The sequence below is a fragment of the Taeniopygia guttata genome, chromosome 7 (genome assembly GCF_048771995.1).
Source record: "Taeniopygia guttata chromosome 7, bTaeGut7.mat, whole genome shotgun sequence".
NCBI classification, from domain to species: Eukaryota; Metazoa; Chordata; class Aves; order Passeriformes; family Estrildidae; genus Taeniopygia; species Taeniopygia guttata.
In genome coordinates this window covers 28913552-28929239 of record NC_133032.1, presented here as the reverse complement: position 1 = coordinate 28929239, position 15688 = coordinate 28913552, and the positions used below count along the sequence as shown (strand labels likewise).

The window sequence follows — 15688 nt, the reverse complement described above, 5'->3', positions numbered from 1 at the left end:
GAAATACAGCAAGAACAAAACAAGGAAACCCTTCCATCCCTGCCCAAATCCAACCAATACATGGATGAGTCCATGTGATTCTTCCCCAACTTTTCCCTTGTGTGGTTTGTTCTGGTTTTGCCCAAGTTAAAATGTAGTAGTGTAATTAAAAAGGCATCACCTCAAGGATTTATGTGCCAGACACCACATGGAAGGACTCCCACAGAAACTACCATGTCTAAAAGGTTCATGCCTAAATCTCATCCAAGTGGGTCAGAAGCAGCTTCTTGCAGAGATACTGCACTCGTTACCTATTTGTCAGTGATTACCTGTTTTCTAGATTTGGTTCACTAACACCACAGACAGTGGAAATCTGGGATCTGAGGCAAATGGACACATACAATTGTTTCGTACTTAAAAATATTAAAGGCACAAAAGTTATTTCTTAAGCTTGAGTTTTTTAAGAATCCTTCCCAAAAATAGGCATTGTTTTCCCACAAAAGGCTACAGCATAATAAAAATCTTAATTGAAATCAGAACATTTGAATGCATTAGACTATAAATATTACAGAGCAGAACTCATAAGTCTTGCATTCAACCTAATTACTTTATGTACAAATTTCTTCATTATGGTACTAACTTGTCAATTTAAAAAACATTTCCATAGTTATAACATTAAATGCATAATTAGGAAAAATATAGATGTACTGTCTTACTTCCTTAGGACAATTTTATTCCAGTACTTTTTTTCCTCTGGACAGAGGAAGCTATTGTAACTGAGCACACAACAGCTCTTTCATAACAGAAAAAGTTACCAGCATGCACAGAAGTTGCACCAAGAACAGGGGCTCTATACAATGTCCAGAGCCTGTTGAGGAACACACAGCTTTATACATCAGGGATTACAGAGCACAACCATCTGGTCAGCTTTCAGGCTAAATGAGCCTGTGCTACCCTGCAAGGCCAATTTGCATCACTGATAAAAAAGGGACTATTATACATCTGTCTCAGTCATGCCTGATGTTACGGTTTTAGCAACATTCGCCTGCTCTAGGATTATTTCAAGTTTCATACTTTAACAATACACTTATTTCTATGGGTACAACTGGCATAGCTACATACTGTATAAATGCTTTTTTTGCTTTATTATGTAAAAATAAGATTTAAAGGATAATGGCACTAAACTGACATTTTTAACATTGTTTTTTTTAATGCCTTCTTCCAACCTTTTACAAGATTCACTATCGCAAAAGGCAAAAGGTGAAGGATTAAAAGAAGTCTTCACATAAAAGCTCTAAGGATTGATATTTAATGAACTGTGAGAAGTAAATCAATGCACAACAGCACAGTTAAAGCTTAAAATACTAGGATAACATTTATATTAAAAATAATTCACCTACAGATAATACAGTCTAGTGTTTATTGTATGTTATGGAAGGTACACTTGAATTTCAAAATTTTAAAACATATAAAAAGTGGTTAAGGGCTAACATTTTATCAATATATGATAAATGTGTAAGAATGTTTATTATACAGCAGGGTACAATGGTAGTGTTAATGCCAACAGGGCACCACAGAAGTTAGTTTAAAAAAAATTTCCACTATGCTTTATACAAACACCACCACTTGCAGTTGTTTAAGAGTATTGGGAGAGGATCACTGTCTGTAGGATAAGCAGTCCTATAACATTTTTAATGTTAGATAGTGTCATAGTACGTAGATTGGTGAACATTTCAAAATAAAATTAGAAATGCTGTAATTACTTCACAGAAATGCACATCCAATATTTGTTTTCAATAAGAACAATAGGTACAAGTTTATAACTCTCCCTATTTGAAATAATTTACACACAGATGAAAGCTACTCTATGTAAAATAATCACTACATACATTTTTCTTCTGGGAAATAAACAAGCAATTTTTGTTTTGCATGATCAATATCAAAAAACATATAGCAGAAGTAGTATTTTTAAAACTTAAATGGTGCTCTAAAGTTAAAAAAAAAAAAAAAAAAAAAGGAAGGAATAAGAAAAGAAATTTTCCGTAAGTGTGCAACCTAAAATCAACCAAGCTTATATTGTAGTACAACCATATTAAGAAACCACTGTTTAGGGATACAACTTTATGGAAAAAGTGTATAATTCACAAAACTGTTCATCAGGCCATAGAGTAAAATAGCTCCACAGTTTACAGATAAAACTGAGGCCACACAGATGCGTGCTATGTCTTATCTCCAGTAAGTAGCTACTTAGGCAGAGGATGTAACACTTTGTTTGTAGACAGCATGGTATGCATTTCTCAGCAAGACATAAGGGAAACAAGACTCCAAGAGATCCATTGTCAGGAACGGAGACTCCTGCACAATCTGAAAAATACCAGAAACACAAGGTTTTGCAGAGCACCTTCTGCTGCCTGCTACTGAAAATCTGTTTCATGTAGGTCCTTCCAGCCTGTATCACGTTACCACTCACAGATTTCACAGTGAAAATAAATTGCACCAAGTTTGTAGTAATGCTTCTCCCTAGTATACGTATAGTATATTTTTGAGGATAGTATTTCCCCAAATATTATCTACTTATAATAAACTAAACACACCTTTACATATAACTACAGTACAAACTAACATATTAAAAAAACAGCTTACAAAACCCCTTGAATTTAAACTTCCTACATTTAAACTCACTGCTTCTCAAAGCAAGTATTTTGCTTTCCTATATAAATAGTCATCTTCCAAAAGATACTGAACACTGAGAGGAAATCCTCTGAGCAGAGAGGATATTCTCCTACACACTCTAAACACCGCTTCTTACACACATGATATGTACTAAGTGAACAATGAAAATTATCTGAACAACTTGATACAATGTTCTAAGCAATAAAGGATGATGGCAATAATATGTGCATCTTGGGGGAATGAAAAAAAAATACTGACATTAGGATAGCAGGAAGAACAACATATTTCCACTGGTTTGTGAGCTACAAATAAAACACACAAATGCTCACCATGTCTAGTAGTAGGTAAACTGATTCTCGGTTTCTTGTAGTAGTTTTGTCTGTCTCCTGGCCAATCTTCAGTAGACTGGATGATGCAAGCTATATAAAATGAGTATTTCAAAGCAATAAATAAAACAAAGCATAGATGAGCTTCTGCTGTTTTGCTACACAAAGCCAATGGACTCTGCATTATACTGATAATGACAAAGGAGAGCAAGTAATCCTGAGCACATGAACCATCACTGGGCTTTAGTCTCAATGTGCCATACTGGCTTATACCTAATAGTGTTTAATAAATGACACATGTTATTTTAATATAAAAACTAAATTAATCTACTGCAGAGAAGTTTTTGTTGTAATCATTGGTTGCAAATTATGATGTCTCCTGAAATCAGTGACAGAACTCCCAGGGGATCAAGATCTTATCTCTGTTCTTCCCAATATACATTTCAACTTAATAATTTTTCTAAGGTTTAAAGTGATAAAAGTTTTTATTTTTTTGAAATTTTACCCATTTTGCAATAGAAGAAGTTTTGAAGAAATGTCATCTTAACTGCCAATTAATAATATTTTATCAATATACCTTGAGTATACACTCACTTCATAGTGACCAAACTCAGCCTGGATGACAAATATTCATAGTAGCTGTAGTTATAGTTAGTTACAGTATCTGTATGTTAGCCAGTGGGATAAGCTGGTTGTGTAAACCTGTGGTATGACTAAGTATGGAGCAGAGACTAGGCAAGGTAGAGTCTTGTTAGTCTCTAAAAAGGGGGGAATGATGCCTATTGATTTTTGTCTTTTTTTTCCTCTTACGTATTCTCTGTATTCTTTACACATATATTTGGAGCTTTGTAGCCTATTATTGTATTCTAGCTAATTTTCCCAGCACTCTTCCATGCCCTTTCCCTAGGCAGAAAGACAAAACATATTCCAGAGCCCCAAGCCCTGGAGGGCACAAGGTCCCAGTGCTATCATGGTTCTTCCTGGCTTATCAGGGTTGAGAAAAACTCTTTGAGACACATTTTCATGAACAAGGGACAGCTAGTACCAAGGGGAGGGCTCCAGAGAAGGGGCTCAATCTTGTGGGGGGGTGGGATTGCATAACCAGTTGTCCTCCTAACTGATGCTTTTTGTCAATTATGCTAATTTGCTAAACTTATAAAAACTGTATTCACCCCGTGTGGGTAGGCTTTTCTGGACGTTCTTCCATAACTGCCCCTGGAGCTCCAATGAAGATCTACTTTTACATTACCTCCCATCCCAATATAATCTTTAAGTTGAAAAAGGCATTGCCATAAACAACCCTGTTATCCTAGTTTCAGAAGATATCCTAGAACCCTCTAACATGTACTTAGGTATTTACAAGCTCAGGATCACAGAATATAGTAAAATACTTAATTTGTAGATGCCTTGATACGCCATGCTTTTATGACTTACAGAAATTTGAAAAAACCCCTTCCAACTTTCAGATGTACCATCATAATTTTGGCCCTTATGCCAAACAATGGCAACATGCCTAAACCACATGTTTACCAGAAAAGGATTTTACATTAAAACATTAACTAGATTTTTCTAGTTAAATAGATTTTTCTCAAGAGTCTTCTTGAAAAAGCTGTCATGTATCAATTTTTAATATGAAGTCAATATGTATACTTCAAAAGATACATAGCACATAGTCATCAGCATTAAAGAACCTCCTAAGTTTTTTTTCATATTTAATTAACTTGGACAGGAAAGCAGATCATCTTCAGCAGTAATTTTCTTCTCAAGAGAAATGTTTTTCTTTCAGACTAACAGTAAGTGTTAAAAAAGAAAGATTAACAAAATATCTGAACCATCAAGTCATAGTCTGTGCAGTAAAAGCAGTGGTCTGAAAGCAGTCTATAAACACTGAAAGAATGCAAACCTCATACCAAAAGTGTTTTTATCACATGAAACTATACTGGTTTTCTTCACTTGTCAAATGTATGCAACTTGATACAACCATTTCTCTTTCATGTTTTACATCCAGCAGTTGCATTAGACAAGGTGAATGGCCATAGGGTTTTTTCTCTGTTTTACAAAATGCAATGAATTTCCACAAGTGAAAGATTCTTTTAAGGAAAAAAAATTTTTCTGTGAACTTCTAGTTACAGAAAGTTACCTAAAATAAAGAGGGAAGGGCTTTTTTTCCGCACATTTTATGCCAAACAGAAAACTCAAAACCCACTCAAAATCAATAGTAATTTTTTTTTTTAATTAAAGTGATGCTGCTGTTTTAGCCTTTCATTTCCTTTAAGTACTGGCTAATTAAGAGCCATTAAAAAAAAATTATTTCTACTCAAGCAGCACACCAAAATGTATCTAAAACATGCCACCATGACCTAAAAACTTCTGGTTTTTTTCCCTAAGCATCACTAAAGATTTCAGTAGCTTTCATCTTCAATCTACTCTGAAGCATAAAAAATTTCCTCTTCCCAACTACCCCTGTAACACACTGCTACTTGGCCGTTCATGTTTAAGAAGGGCAAGCATGTCGAAAAATACAACACAAAAGCCAGTCTGAACTTTATCCTACTTTTTCAAGGAAAATAACTAACTAAAGTATCTACCACATCATGGGAAAAATAGGTAGAATTTTGATTTTATACGCATTGCACATTTTTCTTCCTAGTCATGGGCCACACAATGTGAGAAATGGCACAAGCTAAAACACTAAAGATTGTTCTGAAAAAATTATGACATTTGCACTGATTTGCTCCTTTAATTTTCCAACATCACACAGAAGTGTTTATAAAGAACTATTGCAAAATTTAATCTATGTACAGGCTTGTATATAGAAACATATAAAAAACATTCTTCTGTCTTGTGCACCAAAGGCAGATTTCTATGAACGCAATTGCATTGCACCCCAAATCAACTGTACATTTTAACAAGTAGGAATAAAGTTATACGTACAGCCAAAAATTCTTTGAGACGATCTTCAATGCTTCCCTTGTGGATGGTGAATAAAGCTGCAGCAATCTGATTGATAGCTTTTGCCAAGCAGTGAATGTTGTTGCAATGCCCTAAACAAAAACATACTCAAATCACCTCAGCACCAAGTTGGAAAAGACAGCATTCTTTGGAAAATATCACCAAATACTAAAGAGACTTGTGACAATGAAAGAAGGACTTTTAGCATCTTACATAATGGGAGCAAGGAACCCTTCCACATTTTTCCAAAATTGGAAAATATCACCAAATACTAAAGAGACTTGTGATAATGAAAGGAGGACTTTTAGCATCTTACATAATGGGAGTAGGGAACTCTTCCACACTGCACTTGCTACCAGGAAAGTCACGACAAGTACAGCTCTGCCTTCCACTTTCTAATGGTCACAACAACCTGAGAAACAACCTGGGGCTTTTAGAAATTAGGAATATATTGGAATTTTATTTGGCTTCTACAAAACTTAAGAGTGTTAATACTTGAATAGGCCAAAAAGACAGGCTATTTACAAGCTAACTATTTCTTTCCCCTTCTGTGCAAATGAACATCTCATGCCCAGACAGCATCACTGAAAGAGATCTACAAGTACTCAAGAAAAAAGGTGTTCCATTGCTAACTTCCATATGTAACATCTTGCCTAAAATTCACCCAGGCTTCAGAGCCTTGGAAAGTGGTTAAATTACACCAGTTTTTGCAGAGAGCAGAAGAACTCAGTAAACCTGGTATTTATTCCAGGCAAATTAAGCCAAATATACCACCTTAATATAAAATTAATATACACTTGGGCAAGTATCTTAGGCACGTGTGGGCATATGAAAAGTAGGTGGTCTTTGAAGGAATTAACAAGAACTCAAGCATGCAAGCATGCTGATTCTTATTTTTTGACCATTGTTGAGCAATGAGCTCATCTTTTCATTCAGTCATTTACCATAACTCCATGTTCATGCTTGAATAGTGAGGTCAGCTGGACCCTGTCACTCCACAATTTTTTTCTCCATTCATATCACTATTTTTACCTAAAATTACTTTTAGCTGTCATTTTATTGCCCAGTTTACTCAGTATCATACCTCTCTGCAGCTCCTCAGTCCTTTAATACCCTCAACAACTTCAGATAATATATAGATTTTCTCACCTCACTCTTCAGCCCCCCATCCAGGTGGTCTGTGAATATGCTGACTAGTAGGTCCCAGTGAAGATCCCTGTGGATCTCCTTCAGCAGGGCCCCCAGATTTGATACTCCAACTTTGTCTCCTATTTTTACATGAACATCAGTCAAGAGAATCTGTTCTGCTTAAGTCTGATTCAAATATGTGTTTGTCTTTGAAGAGGCTCATTTTATTCAAGAGACTTCATTTTTATCCCTCAGGCTGCAGAAAAAGTATCAACAAGGGAATTCAGCAAAAGAACTGTAGTCTTCCAACTCACAACAGGCCTCAAGTATTTTGAAAAGAGCTCTTGCAGACTAGTATCTATTCTACCCTCTAGCTGACAAATTAGACTTTAGCCTGGTATTTGACTAGCAGCTCAGATTCTGTATTGGAAACAAAAGTAAAGGTCTGTTAGACTTTGAGCCTTTATCTGGAACTTGTGGAAGAAACAGACTTGATCTTGAAGCAGACAGAGGGAATACAGACATTGCTACAGCTGTCCAAGCACAGTCTGTATTTGGGAGATATGTCTTGCCAGATTAGAAAACTGAAACTCCTCCAAATCTGTGACTCGTTGATGGATTAATTCAGGATTTGTCCAGGGAATTTACTTCATAAATCAGAATTTATTAAGTCCGCATTCTGGAAATACCATTTATATTAAGTGTTTCAAGCCAGATGTTCTACAATAAGGGTAGAACACAGTATTATGCAAGGAAGGCAGGAATCAATCACAAAGTCTATTCTGTTTGTTCAGTTATTTTTGTAGAGCGAACATATTTTATGTGTACCTTTTGCTAGATTTTCCTCTCAATAGAAGAGCCCACTCAGTAAAAAATTATGTAATACACAGGCCATGTCTCACAGAAGCAGTAGCAACTCCTAATATGGGCTTATTTGAGTGCAAGATAAAACCATGACTGGAGAGAAGTTACATGTCATCTATTAACTGCACTTTAAGAGCTCACTTTGAAACAAGGCTTTGCCTGACTTCATCTTAAGAGTTATTTAATGTAAATTAAGCCACATAAACTGGAATATTTAAGCTACATAATATAAAACAGGCAGAAGATTATCTGCTCGTCTTCAACAGTAGAATTATCGGTTGTTTCAGCCTGATAAAAACATGATGACTAAGAGGGTCTCAGGAAGACAAGAAGTTTCAGAAAGGCAAACCTACCTGAACTTTAACCTGCTGGAGAACCTCCAGCTAGCCTGACATATTCCTAGCAATTAATTTGCAGAGGAATAAATTGAAAATATAAACACCAGTAAAACTTTTAGTACTGCCCCTCTGGCAAGCCATACAGGTTTGGAGACTCTAGAGTTGGTAAGATCCTTTGAAGGAGAAACTGGTAGCAGGAAGTGCTTCAAGAGGATTTCTTTTACAAAACTATGGGTAATTTTTAAGAGATGTGATCTTACACACACCTAAACAAGTTCAATTGGAATGAGTAAAGACAGTCAACGTGACAGTCTTCAAACAAGGAAGTTTCTACCCATGCACCTCACCAATCATATTGGATATTCCCCGCTCTCACCTATATTCCAAGATTTTTTTAAGTATTGTGATATGGAAAAAGCTTGCAAAGATCAATAGAAATACTAGGAGAGCACAAATAACAGGAAACAACTCTGCAGGTTACAGATTGTTCTCCCCATTCATCAGAAAAAGCGTTTAACTTAAAAATTCTTTAATTTTCAAATCAGTATTCAAGTTCTACTCATACATCAGATTTATCCAACATTTTCCACAACTGGAAGTCTATGCCATCTGTTTTAAAATGAAACTATAGTCAACAGATCCCTAATAGTTCAAAACTGAAGAAAAGGCCATGTAAAACAACAATCTTGGGTCTGTAAAAAAACATTATTTCCATGCTACATTAAGTGATACAGAAAGATTTTTAAATTTTTGGTATTTTCCTAGTACTTGAAATATTCAGAAGCCACTTTACACTTACTTTGTGAGTTACAATTTTGAACAAATTAAAAATAATGCAAGTTTAAAAACTAATTAGAGAAAACATGCGTCCCAGTGAATGGAAATAGTATAAGTATGGTCTTTTACACGAGTCATGTTACACAGTACAAAGAAAATAGCTTGAACAGCCAAAAGGTGACTTTTGCATGTGTTTGAACAGTACTGTCTGTCTGTCTTCAACTTAAAAAGAGAAAGAAAACTCTAGATTACATGCAACAAATTTTGTTGAGGCAAAGATTATTTTTTTTAAATAAGAAAGTTGAACTATTGTGTAGGAAATAATTCTGTTCACCACTTACACCTTCCAGATTCTGTTTCCAAAACTTTATGCTTGGCAATATGAACAACGTATCAAATATAGAAAGGACACCTTGTATGATTGGCCCAAGGCCAATGTAAAGATTACTAAAACATTAATACTTACTAGAATATATTATATTAAATAGTAAGTGTCACATTCATTAATGCAGAATGTGTGCTCGAATGATTCCACATTATGACAACATTGCCCCCTGCAGTGTCTCAACTGTTCTGAAAATTTCAAGTAGCAAACTAATTTTTCATAGAAAGTCATCTCAGACAAGAGTCAAGTAAATGCTTTTTAAAGTACCTTCAGAAGAACTTGCCTGAATTAAGGCTAACTGATTTTAAAATTTGTTCACTATAAAATATAATTAAGTATTAAAGGTGAATGTATCTAAGACAGTACCAGAACTATTGTGAAGACAGCATTCCCAGCAAATATTGATCTGACTCTACATTACCTTCGATGGCAGGGCTATACTGAGACATCACATTGCTAGCCAAAGTGGGCAAGGAGACAGCCACGAAGACCATTAGAAGGCAAGCAATTTTATATTCTTCTTCTGGACTAATGTTTTCTAAAAACAAAAATAATAAAGTTCTTTAGTTACAGAAATAATCTTGAAATATTTCCTTTCAGCTGCAGGTAGAGTAGAATATAAAATGTTTGACCAAATTGAAATTTAAAGCAAAATCCAACAAAGTCAATGTTTGCATTATGAAAAGAGGAATATTAATATCAGTCTTGCCAAAAGAAACAGAGTAGAGCTGCAAAATGTCCAGTCTGTTACACAGGAGAACAAAAAGAAGCCACTGCTTCTCATATTACTTCTCATAATTTAGTTACTAAGTCTTGAATATGATGAGCAGAATAGTAATTTTTTCATGTTGGTATAAATCCAGTTATTGCTCTAAGGTAAGAAGAGCTTCTCTTGCATCTCCCTTTGGCAAAAGAGCAGAAGTTGATGGTTCACTCATGTCAATTCACAATAAAACCTTGTGATTACAAAAATAGCATCATCATCACACATTAACCTAAGATTAGTTAAAAAAAAAGTCAACAATTACTGACATGCAGAATTTATCTCTATGAAAACTGAAAAAAAAAGAAAAATATTTCAACTCCAAAGGTAACAATCAAAATACAAGATCATAAACCATTATGAGAATATACAGAAATTCTATTTGTTGACCTAAACATTTCATAGCTGTACCACAATTAAAATAATCTATTTAAAATGCCATTTTAGATATCAAATACCTAACAAAAATATACTTCTGTATGTACTTCTACATACAATGTAGACAGAACAAATAAACTTTGGGTTGCTTTTTTTCTAAGTGCACAAAGAAATTGTGCTTGTGACTTAAATTCAAATATTGAATTGGAATTTCCCCTCTCAAAATAACTACAACTGAAGTAAGAAAAAACAACTTAGGCAGCATTTAAAATATTCATGGTCTCATTCTAACATCAACTATCCAGAACATACAGGGAGGAAAAAAAGTAATGAAATGCTCAGTAAGGAAGATAAGAAAAAAAGCTTAAGACCATCAAAAAGCACATAGGAGTCTTAATTCTTAGGAGTCTTTGAACACGCCAGAGTAAACAAAACTGAAAAGCTTAGCCAGCAGTGCTTTAAAGCAACAAAGAGGAAGCATGATACATGTTAATTCTCTAACATGTTTATTTTACTGTTTTCCCGTGTAAACGTCATGTTAACACTTATAGGACACTGGCAACAAAGTATCATGAAATTCATGAGCTGCATTCAGTTCCTAATGCTTACTTAGCTGACAGATTTGTCACACATCTGTGCAACAGAAATGATCAAGTTGTTCATGAGACACTCTTACTGTCATAGTTGTTAAATTATAGCAGTGTTCACCATTAAATTCCTTCTACATCTACCTCATATCCTTTTCTAGGTCAGCACATCCATTCATGCATATTTGAAAAGATTCTCAAGCTAACACCAATAAATACCAGGCACGAGTAACTCAACCTCCTATGCCATTTACGAAGTTTATTGAAGGAATACAATGGAGGTTTCTCCTAGAACTTGAAACACTTCTTTTCTCTTTTTAACATTTATATTTTTGAAGTTGAAACTTACCTGATTTTTGGGAAGACAGTGCTACAACCAAGGCAGGATCAATCTCACAAGGCAATCCAGCAGCTGATGACAGTTCATATACATTCATTGCCACCTGAGGACCAGAAGAAAGACAACACTGAATGCTTTCATGTCAAGATGACGAAGCATGGTTTTTGCTGTCATGCTTAAAACAAGTTTAAGGCACTAAGGAATTTCAGAGATTTAGCACATATTAGACAGAGACTGTATTTTTTGTTTGTTTCTAACCTCCACTGCGTGGCTGTATCTGCATTTTGTGCACCAGATGGTAATTTTGTTGTGTCAAGCCAAACAAAACTCATATACTTTCCCACATTACCTCCAAAGCAACACCCTCACTTCCAATTAGCTGTTTGTACATCTTTCTTTAACGTTCAAAAGAAATTGACATGTTTTCTCTACCAGATCTAAAGTATCAGCCAACATCTACAAATACAGCATTTTTAAACAAAACCAAAAGTCACAATCTGGTGGAATAGAGTTACGGAGAAATCTTACAAGATGCCAACGTTAGACAGATTCAGTGTTTGTTGACTCCAGGCACCAAAAATCAGAGTCTAAGTGGCCACAGCACTTGGAGGAACTAAGAACATTTTGAAATGTATTCAATTTCCTAATCCATCCCAGGATGTCTCTTTTCCTACCATTAACAAGCCTTCAACACTGTTGTTTTCTCCTTCCATTTACTATTCCAACTAAGTTTCTGAAATCATAGTTCAGAAGTCTCTCTGCAAAAGCAGGTCTACACCAAATACAAATAAATACAGGAAACACTAGCAATGTCTTACTGCCAATAGTATTTGGGAAGTTTTACACTTTTCCCATAAATTCTCCTGTATAGTTGAGCAGCTCCATGTAGTGAATATTGTGCAGACTATCCTTGTATGTTCCAGCCTGAGGAGGGCAGGCTTTGGTATGAAAAGCATACAATGCTGTTTGCACAGTCCTGCATGAAAAAAATTAGAGCATATGGACAGGGTGTGGTCCACAGCCAACAGGCTCAAAAGAATCATAGAATCCCAAAATGGCTAGCCTTAGAATGGACTTTCCACTAGCCCAGGTTGCTCCATCCTGCTCATCCTGGCCTTGAACAGGGATGGGGCAGGCACAGCTTCTCCAGGCAACCTTTGCCAGAGCCTCCCACCCTCTCAGTCAATTATTTTTTCCTAATATCTAATCTTAACCCACTCTCTGTTATCTTAAAGCCATTCCCCCTTGTCCTGTCACTACATGCACAGTGCAACAAATGTAAGCCTATTTCTGAAGGCTTGTATAGACAGCTCAAGAATTTAATATTAAAAACATCCAAATCAAAGGAGAAGAGATCACCATTTTGACAGTCACCCCAAATCACGTTTTGGGAATAGTAAAATAAAGATAACATTTCATAACAAGTATTAATTTAATCAACAGCTTTAAAACTATTTATATTTTAGTTGGTAAATTCAGCACTTAAGAAATTAGTATGTTATTAAATCCTAAAATATGCCCAATAGGGCAACTGTTCCAATCCATTGTACAAAACCCTGTAAAGATCTGTCTCTTAACATGCCTTTCAGAAAAAAAAAAAAGTTTGTCCTACTGTCCCAAAAGAAGACTTTGTTACCTAGAGTTGCTCAGCTGTGTGTGACAGGGCCAGGAGAAAGCTCAGACAGTCAGCTGCTAATTGTCCCCAGGGTTTAATTGTCAGCAGGCTCACAGAGCATTCCTAGCTTCTCCAATAAGATGTTTCCAAGACAAAGCTCTGGCAGAGTTGTGGGGGAGCACATGTCAAGGGTTTTCAGTGTTCCCAACAGGCACTATGGACAAGATTACTCAGGTCTGGTTTCTCCATGCACAGTCCTCCAACATTATCCAGACAAGGCATGAACTCTCCAACAAGTCTACCTGGCATCATGTCACACCAGTGACATCTGTGGTTGGTATCATGTGCACACCAGCACAGTGGAGTACACCCACAGTGGTCAGAATTTATTTCAGACACTTACAACTGAAAAAAACCAATTGCATACCAACACACAAAATAGGTATATTCAAGAATCACAGGAGAAATACAGCAGAGACAGAGAAGGCCTACAGCCAAATATTATGTGAAGCAGAGGGCAACTAGGTAGTGCTATGTGGCAAGAGCCAGGCAGCAGTCCTCAGCAGGGTTTTATTTTGCAGTATATAGCTTTTTTTTTTTCCATACAATGATTGATTGTAAATTACTCTGCTGATTTCCAGAAAAGAAGAAGCAATTACTACACTTTGTTGTATCTGCTGATACTAAGGAATTCAGTGATGTCTTTGGAGATCCATTAAATCGTTTCAAATTATCTGTTATCATCAACTCAAAAACATTAATAGTAAAATACTGTCTTCAATGATTACTGCTGCAGCCTTTATCCCACCTTACTTTTCAGCACTTCTTTGATACCAGAGGGTGTAAGATATTTTCTGAAAAGATCAAGCAAAGTAAGCAGTGAACTTCCCATCTCTTCTGGATGCTGATTCCTCAAGTTCAATCATGTATTGAACATGATGCTCTGGTGATCAATGATTTTCTCCACAACTACAGGTGGGAATTTTAATTTTTTTTGAGACATGCCAAGGAAGCTTGGATCATTTTGATACAATTTTTATCATGAGCTTGTACATGTGAAGTTAATTTTCCAGACGACTTACAAAGAATTTCTCTGCTGTAGTATGAGTTTCAGTGTTTTCTGGGACATCAGACAATCATGGCTGGTTTATCAACATTGCAAATTTCAAAGAACATGGGATTATATTTTGGAACGAAATAGCACACGTGTAAAATTTCAGTAATTTTAACTGAAAATGAGCCAGAATATAACTGTTCAACTGTGTCTTCTAAAATCATGAAGTTCACAATGATGGACTCTGAACTTTTAAAAGGAAGAGGATGTCAATGTTATTTAATGAATTTTCATACACAGAGAATTTAGTTACTTTCCTCAAGAGTTAATGGCAAAATGTGAATTTCAAGTTCAGGGATAACAACATATTCTGGCCCTTAAAAACCATACTTTGCTCAAGAGCAGATTTCTAAAAGTTGTTTCTGGCAAAATTAAAAATATGTACATTGTATATCCCAGTGCACATTCTCTGCAAATCAAACTGCTGCACTACTATTAAGCAGCTGAAATCCTTCACAGACTCCAAGCTGCAATAAGAAATTAAAAATCCTGCTAGACTTCAGCTACTGTGCATACATGTCCAGAAGTCATGTGAAGTGCCAATAAGGGTTTTTGGATGGACACACACTCTCATTCAGAAGAAATGCACCTTATTTAAGCTACTAACTTTTTTTTTTCTCAAGCATTTCATACAGTGGGTTCACAAAAAATTTTAATTTAAGGTCAAAATCAGACTTGTCACTATTACATGCACAGAGCTCCAACCACATACACAGAGTCTTTGAAGTATTTTGTTTTACCAGTTGTACTGCCCACAGTGTGAAGCAGCTCAGCATTCTTCCCCTTGTCATGTTTTAACACTTGATAAATTTTATTCTTAAATCTACCAAAGTCCTCAAATGTGATCCCAGGCAGACAGGGACTTGTGCTTATTCTATCAGTTGGTTGCAATTTTTTCCCCAGATCATTAGGAGGCTGCAGATTCACATTTACTAAGCTCTTGGGGGGAGTGGGGAAATGAAAAAAAAAAAAAAGAAAAGGGGGGTTTTTGTGTCTGGATGTTCAACACGAAACATGAAAGTCCTGTTGCTTACATATTTTCTGTAAACTCACAAACTACTCTACCACCCTTTCAGCCAAACATTACCTTCATGTCAGTCTCTCTTGGAATGTGATCTTTGAAGTCCTCAATGGAACTTACAAGGAAAGGAATGTGGTAGGATAAGACCTAAGAGACACAAATATGTAGAAAATGAGAAAAATTGCTTCCCATGTTAATTATCTGTTAGACACCATTATTTTACTGAGCTTATTTTCTTTTTTAATGTGTTTTATTTTACACATTTGTGTTTGTTTGTAGATTTCAGATATTAAAGCCTAATAAATTTTTGCAATAAAGAAATAAAAGCATTTAAAATGAGTAAACACAGAAAGTATGATCTAAACTAAATTTGATGTTTTAAGTTTTCTGAACAGTACTCAAAAAATATTCCCTCACCCCAAGTTGCAATTGAAAGCTCAGTTACAAC

The 15688-nt window shown here is 35.6% G+C and overlaps 1 protein-coding gene across 4 annotated transcripts in view; it reads right to left on the bottom strand.

Annotated features, from left to right (window-relative positions):
- Positions 1–1272: 1272 nt before the first annotated feature.
- Positions 1273–15688, bottom strand: part of NCKAP1 (NCK associated protein 1) — a 58234-nt gene continuing 43818 nt past the window's right edge. For all 4 annotated transcript variants that reach the window (XM_002196664.6, XM_030277932.4, XM_030277933.4 and 1 more), the window contains 6 exons: positions 15307–15387; positions 11500–11593; positions 9844–9960; positions 5913–6022; positions 2982–3071; positions 1273–2343 (listed from right to left, as the gene is read on the bottom strand). In XM_002196664.6, coding sequence (XP_002196700.2) covers positions 2227–2343; positions 2982–3071; positions 5913–6022; positions 9844–9960; positions 11500–11593; positions 15307–15387 — 609 coding nt within the window. In that variant the 3' untranslated portion in view covers positions 1273–2226. The remainder of the gene's footprint in view (positions 2344–2981; positions 3072–5912; positions 6023–9843; positions 9961–11499; positions 11594–15306; positions 15388–15688) is intronic.